The 11532-nt window shown below is 43.5% G+C and overlaps 1 protein-coding gene across 1 annotated transcript; it reads left to right on the top strand.

Annotated features, from left to right (window-relative positions):
• The first annotated feature begins 200 nt into the window (after positions 1-200).
• Positions 201-7533, top strand: LOC122541359 (zinc-binding protein A33-like). The gene is made up of 3 exons (XM_087978961.1): positions 201-324; positions 1215-1241; positions 4536-7533. The coding sequence occupies exons 1-3, from the start codon at positions 201-203 to the stop codon at positions 5144-5146; spliced, it is 762 nt and encodes a 253-aa protein (XP_087835087.1). The 3' UTR covers positions 5147-7533.
• Positions 7534-11532: the final 3999 nt, after the last annotated feature.

Genomic DNA, 11532 nt, shown 5'->3' on the forward strand with positions numbered 1-11532 from the left:
TAGAGTTCATATTATAATTCAACTTGTTTAGACATGTTATGACACTTTTTAGACAGTGGGGCCTGAATCCAAATTACCACTGCCCCTCAAACCTCCATATTATGTTATTTAAATCTGCTGTATTTTACTTTTCTGAAAAATCTGTGCCATTCCAATGCACACCACATAACACCCTTCCCAACTCCCATCTCCTCCTCGCTATGCCCCTCAATGTTGATAAGTCAATTTGGTATGACTCCAGACCATGGTTAACTGTGAAGATTCCAGCCTTGACGTCATCCTCTGAGCTGATTTACCTGATCCCAGGAGGCGTGACGTGTAAAGGCAAAGTTTTTTTTTTGTCAGTACTCCCTTCATGGTTATGGAACTGGATCTTATAGGGTATTTATATTTTTAATTCATCCATCAGATGTTGGCCCGTATTTATTAGCAACCCCCAATTATCCTCAAACTGGGTGCCTTGCTAGATCATTTCAGAGGGCATTTAATAGCTATGGGATGGAGTAACATGTAGTTCAAACCAGGCAGAGAAGTTAAATTTCCCTCTCGAAAGTCAACCAAGTGGAGTTTTGAAACAACAGCTGACAACTTCATTGGGGGGAGAGGGGGGATTACAGAGACTTGTTAACAACTGCAGATTCAACTCTCATCCACTTGGCCCTGTGTCCCAAAAGCATTAGACTAGAGCTCTGAATTAGGAGCCCCCAGTGACATTATCACTGTGCCAATATTATTCAAACTTTTTACCCAGTTTTAACGTTGCCAGAAACCACCATCCAAATGGTAATTGGAAACTAACATTAGAGGAAATTATTTTGATTTCTGAGCAATTAGAGGGTCTAATTTCCAAAGCAGCATTGAAAGGGATTTTCTTTCAAAAGTGCACCAATAAGTTGAAACGATTCATTAGCAGATGTGGGTCAATGGGTGTGGGGGGCTGTTGAAATTTGATCAACCTGTTTTCTGTCCTGCACAATCTTCAATCTAATTGCAGTCAATGGCGGTCCTACTGTAATTGCTCACTACTGGTTGACTTAGGTTTCTCACTCATTTGGAGAATGAGGATGCAACCCATCAGCAACAGTGTGATGGTGCATTTACATTCCCCAAAAATTAGCATAGCTGTTATCATACGTGGTCAATCAGATATCTGACTTTGTAAGTAAATACAAGAATTAACATGACCTGGTTTTGTTGATTTTTGTTTATTCCAGGAATAAAGAAAGAACCAAAGGAAAAAGGTAAGAGTTTTGGGATGAGCTGGGTGATTATAAGAACCTTAAGACCTAAAGGGATAGAAATTTGTCTCAAGCGATGATACTAAAACTACTTAGCTGAACTGAAACTACTTATTACCCCTTGAAAAGCATTTCTCCTTCTCTTAGGGCTGGGGTATTTATAACAGACAGAAAATTGGCAATATTAGACTGAGGACTTTCTTTTTGGAGTTTTGCTCCCTTTGGTGTCAACTGAATTCACATGCAGGAGAACTGTGCAAAGAGCAGTGGCTGTGATACCGGCCAGTGCATATTTTGACACAAATTATCCCTAATCTTGATTTTTGGTCACTAGTAGGATGTGGGTGTTGCTTCCTGGATCAGCATTTATAACCTGTCCATGGCAGCTTTGAGAAAGTGGTTATGAGCTGCCTGTTAGGAACACAGGAGCTGGGGTAGGCCTTTCAGTCCCTTGAAATTATTCCATCATTCAATAAGATCATGACGGATCCGTGGCCTAAATCTATGCGTTTACCTTGAGCCAATATCTCTTGGTATCTTTGTCTAATTTTTTTAAAAGTCCACCTTAGCTTTAAATTTAACAATTGAATTAGAATCGACCAAGAGAGTTCCAAACTTCCATTACTCTTTGCCTGTAGAAGTGCTTTCTAAGATCTCTCCTGAACTTCCTGGCCCTAATTCTTGGACTATACCCCCTGGTTCCGGAATCTTCAAACAATGAAAATAATTTATCTGCATCGACTTTGTCATTTCCTGTTCATACCCTGAAGACCTCAATTAGGTCACCCCTTAACCTTTTAAATTCCTGGGGGGGAAAGCCAAATTTGTCTAATTTCTCCTCACAACCTAATAGCTGAATTCAGGTATCATCCATGTAAACTTGCTTGAACCCCACCCCCCTCACCCCAGCCAGATTATTCTTCCTGGGGTGCGGTACCTGCATCTGCTCACAGTAGTCCAAGTGGGCTATTCCAACATCTCCAATGAATCGGCGACAAGTTTGAAAGTGAGCATGCAGTTCACTCAAATTACTGTTTAATGTGAACTTGTTTCATACCATGCCAATCTTAGATTGGCACAAATAGTCAATTGAGGAGAAAGTGAGGTCTGCAGATGCTGGAGATCAGAGCTGAAAATGTGTTGCTGGAAAAGCGCAGCAGGTCAGGCAGCATCCAGGGAACAGGAGAATCGACGTTTCGGGCATAAGCCCTTCTTCAGGAAGGGGTGATTCCTGAAGAAGGGCTTATGCCCGAAACGTCGATTCTCCTGTTCCGTGGATGCTGCCTGACCTGCTGCGCTTTTCCAGCAACACATTTTCAGCACAAATAGTCTATTGCATTAATTTCTAATCAGCCTTACCTTTCTAATCACTCTTTGTTAATATCACATCGCGGCCCTGGATATTTTCACTTGCATTGCCCACTGGCAACCTCCAGGTGGCAGTTTTGCTGCCCATCAAACTTTCATGTCTGTTCCAACACAATGAGCAGGAATTTATTGAAGTGAAAGTTCACCCCCATACCAGAGCAACTGAGAGTCATAAAACTTGGGTGTGGGTAGTTGGACAAGGCATTGACCCTGCCTCATGAGTAGGGTATAATGGGTGACAGTGAGTCAGCGAACCATTTTAAAGTTTTCAGAAAACAAACAAAGCAGTTCAGGCAGTATCCACGGAGAGAAAGGAAGCTAATGTTTTGAGTCAGTTCATTTGAAGCAAACTGGAAATGCCAGTTGGATGTGGTGCAACATGGCCGTTCAGCTGCTACTGCACATTTTCTGCCCGACATTAAATGTGAAAAGTTACAGCTCAGTCTCCAAAGTACGGGGCACAAAACAACTTATCAGCACCTGACCATAAAATAAGGAGGGAGCACACTGCCTACAGCACACTTCTATCAACATAAACCGAGGAATTCAAATCACCCTAAGACATAAATGGAGTGAAAGTGAGCATTGGCAGTGAAGGAAAATAAATGGAATTCCATTTGTCAGGGGTTAGACACTGTGCCCAATATTGAGTGCGATTGAAGTCATCTTCTAATGAATACTCAAACTTTCTGCTGGTGCGCATGAGGTGAGGGGAGGAGGCAGGGGGTGTGCATATGTGACTTTAGACAGGAATCTCTGCCCCCCCTCGCCCCATCATCAGCACCTCCAACCTCCTCTCCCAGACCCCTTTACTTTCCCCAGCGCTAGTGCCAGTTAACCACAAACCAGAAATAAAATCAAAAATTGCTGGAAAAGCTCAGCAGGTCTGGCAGCATCAATGGTGATAAAACAGAAACTGTCCTTCAGGAACTGGACACAAAACAACGTTTCCCACACCAGTCTTTAAAACGAATTAACCACTCTAATTTTATGTGCCTTATGCTAATTTGCAAGCAGAGATGCCTTTGAGATTCTCTTTTAATATTAAAATAAACTGCCTACTCTGTGCAAAACCTCTTTGCCTGCTCTATCCAATTAGTCACTCATAGCTCAGCACTATTTTGATGAAAAGGGATAATGTGGGGTGGGGATTGTGAAGGGGTAATGAGTTGCATATCTTCCATTTTAGAACATAAGACTATATGAAATAGAAGCAGGAGCTAATCACTCAGCCCTTCGAACGGCCCTATCATCAGGGAGGCCATGGATAATCTTTCACTTCAACTCCAAGGCTAGCATCCAAAATTAAAAATATCCAAACGGAAAGAGAAGAGACAAACCAAAGTCGAACAGAGGGCATTAGTGATGGTTGTTTCGACAGGGACAGACGAGAGAGACAGAGAGACAGAGAGATTGGAAAAGGGAAAGAAATTAGCAGCGATTGTAGAAGTTATGCGGAACTTAAAGAGGACTCTTCAGCCTCAGTTGGATTGTTGCATAAAGTTCCGGGCACTGCATTTTAGGAAGAATTATAGCGAGTGCAGAAGAGATTTACACACATTATGCCAGAGTTGAGGGATTTCAGTTCTGAAAATGGTTCAGAGAAATTGCACTGAAGTTTGGGAGGGACTCTGATTTAATCATTCAAAATCATGAGCAGTCAGACAGCCTAAATCGGGAGAAAATGTTCCCACTACGAAACGATCCAGAACGTAAAATAATTAGCAAAGCGTTATGAGAAAGAATACTTATCCTTGCAGGGGTTGGTTAGGATCTGGTCGCTGCCTGAGACTAGAGGGGTGCAGGTTCAGTTAGGGGGAAATAAGATGATTAATGGAAAAGCGTTACAGGCGATTGGCACTTAATGGGCTGTTCACTTGAATGGCTGGGGCAGAAACGAAGGGCTGAATGGTTTCCTTCTGCGCTGAGACGATGCCGTGGACTGTCCAGCGGCTGCTAGTATTGACGGTTCCTCTCTTTTGTGTGTGTGTGTGTGTGTGTTTTTACACCTTGCAGTTGTCATCCATTTCGACGAGGCGCACTCGGACCCGCAGTTCGTGCTGCACAAAGCCGAGAGCAGCGCCACTTGGGGAGGCGCGCCCGAGCAACTCAGCCCAGACCAACGCGTGTACCTCGGCAACTGGCGCCTGTGGGGCGCGGAAGGCTTCACGTCCGGGACGCACTACTGGGAGGTACAGGTGGAGGACGGCTCGGCCTGGTTTGTGGGCGTCTCCGTGAACTCGTACAAGGCCAGGTCGTGGCTGAAATCACTCCCGAGCAGCGGGCTGTGGCTGGTCATGCTGTGGAACGTCGGAAAGGGCAAGTACCCCTCCAGGAGCCTCGGGAACGCGGTCAAGTTAGTCGAGATGACCAAGGTCGGGGTTCTGCTGGACTTCGACGGCGGCCAGGTGACTTTCTCTAACCCTGACAACGATGACGCCGTTGTCCACTCCCTGAACGGGAATTTCACTGAAAGGCTTTACCCCTTCTTCAGGTTTTGTCTGTCGGTCAAGAAAAATCCCAAAATCACCCTGATCTGATGACCACTGCCTCCCCCCATTTCCCTTCCCTACCTCAACCCCGCGACGCTGACTCGGTGAACGAGAGCGCCTCCCAGCGAGGCAGCCGGAAACTGCTTGTGAGGGCACGTCTCGGACCCCCGCCCTCGGCCCCAGCTGCCTTTGAGTTTTTGAGTTCGCCCACCGGCCGCCAGGCGGCGCTACTTCCACAAGTCTCATCTGTTGCTGCATTGGGATTGAGTGCGTTGGCGAAAAAGTGACATCCAGGCACTGGGCTCCCGTGTTTTTGTACTTTTTTTTAAAAGCTGGAAATAGGTGGTAATGATGGGGTTCGTGTGGGGCATTCCGTTCTTTGGGATTAACAAAAACCCGTTTGGCCAGGTATCTCAATCTTGATCTATGCCGCAAGAGCATCTGACATATGGGGAGGGGGCGTTGTTGGAGGGAATGGGTTTATAGTCACAGGGATAGTCCGGGGAAAGGTCAGAGGGATTCTTGGGCTGCAGGATGAGTTCCTGCTTAGCCATTTCTTCCTTTTTCATCACCCCCACTCCCAACCGTATTCAATCGCTCATCCTCTATTCACTTTTCTCTTTGTCTTGCAGGTTGGTGGAGTTGATCTTTTCTGGTTTTGTTTTAGTAAGGTCCGATTCGCTGTACCCCTCCTCCCACCTTATTCCATGCTCCTTCTAATGCTCCAGGCAACAAGGTACCTCCTCTGCTGCCGATCCAGAAATAAGCGCGATGTTCCCTAGCCAATAGGACCTTTCCTAAAATATTGTCAAGAGCCACTAATGATGCGTGTGAATTTAATGTAATCATCTTTAATCTGGCTATAATATCTCTTTCAGTTCCTAATATAGTGCAAGTTTTAGGATATTTAAGATTGAAATGTTTTTAACCAAATCATGCTGAAAATGTTGATCCAGGTTTGACCTGACAAGACTTAGACTACAAGCGATAGCTAGTAATATTGCAAATCATGCATGTTCTATTATGTTCCTGTGCGTGCTATATTAAGGCGTGTGATAACCCACCTGTTAACTGTGAAGCAGAGAGGGAATTCTCTTGAATTGCCATTGCTAAGTGAAATTGCAGAAGTTCTTGGGGCCTCAGCTCCATTGCATTTTCCCAGGGCAGTGCACCCCTGCCTTGCTGGTAAGGGAACCATTGTCCTCCAATCCTGAATGTGGATAACTCTGCCCTTATCTTTCAGTGAGAAAATGACCATTCTGCTCAAACACACGAATGGCTTTGAAATGCTACATGTAAAGGCATGATGGTGCAAATGGACTGGCATGGCTGCTCAGTTCACCAATTCATTGAAACGTTGCAGAAGAGAAGTAGGGTTACACTATTCGACCCATCAAGTTGGTCTGCCATTCAGCACATTGATGGTTGATCCTCTATTGCAAAGCCATATTCCGACTCTCTGTCTTCCCTATACCCTTTGATGCCTTTGGCGTCTAGAAATGTATCTATTTCTTGCTTAAGCATATTCAGTGACTTGGCCTCCACAGCTTTCTGTAGCAGAGAACTCCACAGGTTCACCCACCCTCTGAAAGAAGGTATTTCTCTACATCTCCACCCTGTACACTGGGACCATGCAACTGCCTCAGGTTAATGTCAAAAGATTTTCGCAGGAAGGTAATAATCATGCAGGAGGGTATATTTGCAAATGCAAGGGACTATTCATTATTCCAGCAATTCAACCCAACCCATCAGTGGGATGGGATCAGGCTTAATACACCCAGAGTAACAATGTTGGAAACTAGGCAAACTCACTCAATTTGAAGCTGATGCATGTGGGGACAATGCTGCTTTTAAGCCTCATTGGAGGCAGGGAGTACAATACTGGGAGGGGTTTAAACCAAAAATTCAAAATGAGTGAGATCCCAATTGGTAACTTGATCTAACACCCGACTCACATCCCCTTAGCTCCAGCCCTTGAAGTCTGTGACTATAGGCTCCCACTGGAAACAAGGAAATCACCCGGAGGTTTTTTCTACATCGTGATGCTCCCATCTCATAGCATTCAGATATTGTCCAGAGAAAAAAGTGCATGCCCAATCCATGAGTGGAGTGGGCAAAATCTACCACCTAGCCACAGAAATTAAGAGACCCTCCCTGCCTGTGAGTTTATCGCACTGTTGTGTGACTCTGAAATTGTAGCTTTCAAGTGTTCAGTGAATGTAACCCAATCAGCCCTGATGCTGTTGTACCAGCTTAAGTCTTCCTATTGAATTTTTTCATCAATATGTAACACATGTAACAAAGCAGTGTGCCTGCACAGAACCAGGCTGTGTACTGTGCATGAATTGAATGTCTTTCATTGATTGAATTGTTCTGTGCTCCTTTTAATAAAATCTGCTTGATTACTACTACAAAAGTGTTTGTGCTTCACGCAAGACCATTCATCAAAAATGAAAAAGATGTGAGTGGTAGAGGACACTCTGAATACCAAGATATCTCTTTTTAACTTTTTTAAAAAAAATTTATTCCCTCAAGGGATGTGGGTATCACTTGCTAAATCTTCATTTATTGCCCATTTCTAATTGCCCTGGAGAAGATGACTTTTTTTCTTAAACCATGATCATCCATGGTGGGTAGGTGCACCCTCTATTGTCATTGCATTCATTTCTGTTATGGGAGGAGTTGCAAGATTTTGACCCAACAGCAGTTGAAGGGACAGCGATATAGTTCCAAATCAGGATAATGTGTGACGTGGAGTATCAGGTGGTGGTGTTCAAGTTGGTTGTGGTCATGGCTTGGAATAAGTTGTCAAAGGATCCTTGGTGAATTATACATGTGCTTCTTATACATGGCACACACTAGTACAAAGGAGTGAATGTTGAATGTTGTGCATGAGCAGCTTTATCCTGGAAGGTTTCAAGTTTACTGAGTGTTATTGGAGTTGCATCCATCCTGGCAATGGAGAGTATTCCAACACACTGATGACTTGTTCTTTGTAGATAGTGGACAGACACTAGGGAGACAGAAGTTGAGTTACTCGCTACATTGTGGCAAATGTCCGATTTTGTCTTGTAGTCAAAGTAGTTAGATGTCCACCCCAGTTCAGGTTCTGCTCAATTATGACCCCTAAGATGTTGAGAGTGCAGGCTTTAGCAATTACATTGCGAGTGAACATCAGGAGGCGATGGTTAGCTTCCCTCTTTTTTCTCTCTCTCTCTTGTGTGGCATAAGTATTACTTGCAACTTATCAATCCAAACCTGGATATGGTCTATGCAGAGGGATATGGCTGCTTAAGTATTTAAGTCATTGGATATTGTATTAAACATTGTGCACCATCTGTGAATATCGCTACTCCTGACCTTAAGATGGAGGAAGGTTATTTGTGGAAGAATTGCAGATGTTTGGGCCATGTACACTCCACTGAGAAATGTATGCAGAGATGCCTGGGAGCTGAGATGATGAACCTGCAACAACAATAACTGTCTTCCTATATTCTGGTGTGACTCGAACCAGGAGGTACTTTCCCCTGATTCCCATTAGCACCAGATTTGCAAGGGTTTCTTGATGCCACACGCTATTAAATCTGCCTTGAGGTTAATGGCTATCATCCATGGGGTTTACCTCTTTTGCCCATGTTTCGATCATGCCTGTATTAATGTCATGAACTACATGGTCCTGACAGAACTGAAATCAATTGTCGGTGTGCAAGTCATTTCATGGCAAGTCTGCTTGATAACACCACCCACATTCCATGCCAGAACTACACTGATAATCAAGAGTAAAATGATAGGATGGTAATTGGTTCCATGTCCTGATTCCTATGGACAGGTCATACCAGAGAAAATTCTATATTGGCGGGTAATTTGCAGTTCTGTAGCTTTACTGGTCCAGCAAAACAAACTTTTAGAGTCATAAAGTTAGAGAGATGTACAGTACAGAAACAAACCTTTTGGTTCAGCTTGAAAATGCCGACCTGTCATAAAGCTGGTCCCTTTTTCCTAAAGGCTGTTCCTTTTCTCAAGGATACTGTGTCCTTGATCTTTTCAGAGGGGTCATAAAAACCGTCCCGGCTCTGAGGTGACTAGTTTGGTACAGAGATTAAAAAGAATGTTGAGAGGCCTTTTATTTTTATGTGAACAGATAAGACTTCAGGCCAAAGTGGTCATGTTTTAGAAGCAACCTGTATAATGAAAGGGGAGTGGTCAGCTCTCTAGCTGAGAAGTTCAGTCCAAAACTAGTTAGGAGTTCAGCTGTGTGGATACAGACTGTTAAACTCTCTCTCTCTCTATCTCCCCTCCTGCCCTTCGAGCTTCAACCTGTAAGCATTTGTTCCATTGTTACTGTTTTTTAAAGAGGGTTTGCTTATTGTGTATATTCAGAAAAGCATAATGAAATCTAATTTGGATAGACCGAATTCTATGGGGGTACTTTATTCTGTTCTTTTGATCCATTGTGTAATTTTGTGATTTTCTTTAGTCTGTTTTAAAACCTGGTAGTCAATCTAGCAAACTTACTCTGGGTAATTTTCATTGTACATTTACCAAAACAAATTTATGGTCTGGATTGCCTGCTTAAGAATGTTTTGAGTGGTATGGCCTAGTCCATAACAGACCAGATATCCTAAACTGATCTATTCCATTTGCCAGCATTTGGCCAATATCCCTCTAACCCCTACCTATGTGTTTACCCATCTAGATGTCTTTTAAATGTTGTAATTATACCAACCTCCATAACTTCCTCTGACAGCTCAATCCATACACACACCACCCTCTGCATGAAAAGGTTGCCCCTTAGGTCCTTTTTAAATCTTTCCTCCACACCTTATACCTATGCCCTCTAGTTTTGGACTTCCCCACCCTGGGGTCAAGATCTTGACTATTCACCCTATCCATGCCACTCGTGACTTTATACCTATTCAGCCTCTCCCAAATCCTCTAAACCTGGCAACATCCTTGTAAATCTTTTCTGACCCTTACAAGGTTAACATTTTTCCTATAACAAGGAAACCAGAATTGAATGAAGTATTCCAAAAGTGGCCTGACTAATGTCCTGTACAGCTACAATATGACCTCCTAACTCCTATACTCAATGCACCAACCAGTGAAGGCAAGCCTACCAAATGCCTTCTTCACTACTCTGTCTACCTAAAGCTCCACTTGCATGGATCTCTGAACCTGCACTCTAAGGTCTTTCAGTTTGCCAACCTTCCACAGGAACTTCCCATTAAGTGTATAAGTCCTGTCCTGATTTGCCTTACTAAAGCACAGCATCTCACATTTATCTGAATTAAATTTTATCTGCCATTCCTCAGCCCACCTGATCATGGTCCAATTTTAATCTGAGATAACCTTCTTGGCTGTCCAGTACATCACCAATTTTCATGTCATCTGCAAACTTACTAATTATACCTCCTATGTTCACATCCAAATCATTTATACAAATGACAAAAAGGATTGACTCAACACTGATCCTTGTGGCACACCACTGGTCAAAGGCCTCCAGTCGAAAAACAACGATCCACCATCACCCTCTGTCTCCTGTCTTCGAGCCAGGTCTGTATCCAAATGGCTAGTTCTCCCTGTATACCACATGAGCTAACCTTGTTAACCAGTCTACCATGTGGAACCTCGTCAGACCCCTGACTGAAGTCCATATACACCACTTCCTCCGCTCTGCCTTCATCAGTCCTCTTCATCACTTCCTCAAAAACTCAATAAAGTTAGTGAGAAATGATTTCCCATGCTCAAAGCTATGTTGACTATCCTTAATCAGTTATAGCTTTTCCAAATACATGTAAATCAGATCCCTCAGAATCCCTGCCAAGAATTTGCCCATCTCTCATGTCAGTCTCACAGTCTATAGTTCCTTGGCCTTTCCTGACCACCTTTCTTAAATAGTGGCACCACATTAGCCAACTGCCAGTCTTCTGGAGCACAAGTCCTCAGTATCATTGCCAGAAAGTTTTCAGAACCATAGTCTTCGCAATATCTGAAGCCTGTAGCTGTTTATTGGCATCTTGCAGAGGAATCGAATTGACTGAAAAACTGGCTTTTTTGATGCTGAGTAGACTCAGCATTTTTAGTGGAAGCTGGGTGCCAATGCTTCAGCCTTGTCTTTTGTATTAATGAGTTCGGCTTCCCAACATTGAGGACAAGGAGATTTGTAGAGTCGCTTAATTGTCCATCATAATTTACCACTTGATGTAGCAGGACTTCAGACCATTGGTTTGATATGCTGGTTATGGGATGACTTAGCTCTACCCATCATAAGCTGCCTCTAAGGTGTGGCATGCAAGCATTTCGGAAGAATTCATTGACACCTCATTTTTAGATCTGCATGAATGCTGCTCTTGACATTCCCTCTTGCATGTTCTATTGAGCTAGGCTTAGTCCCCCAGCTTGATCGTATTGCTAGAATGGGAAAATCTGCCAAG

Source organism: Chiloscyllium plagiosum, unplaced genomic scaffold, assembly GCF_037043375.1.
Source record: "Chiloscyllium plagiosum isolate Xiang-an unplaced genomic scaffold, Cpla_swu_hap1 HiC_scaffold_35, whole genome shotgun sequence".
Lineage (NCBI taxonomy): Eukaryota > Metazoa > Chordata > Chondrichthyes > Orectolobiformes > Hemiscylliidae > Chiloscyllium > Chiloscyllium plagiosum.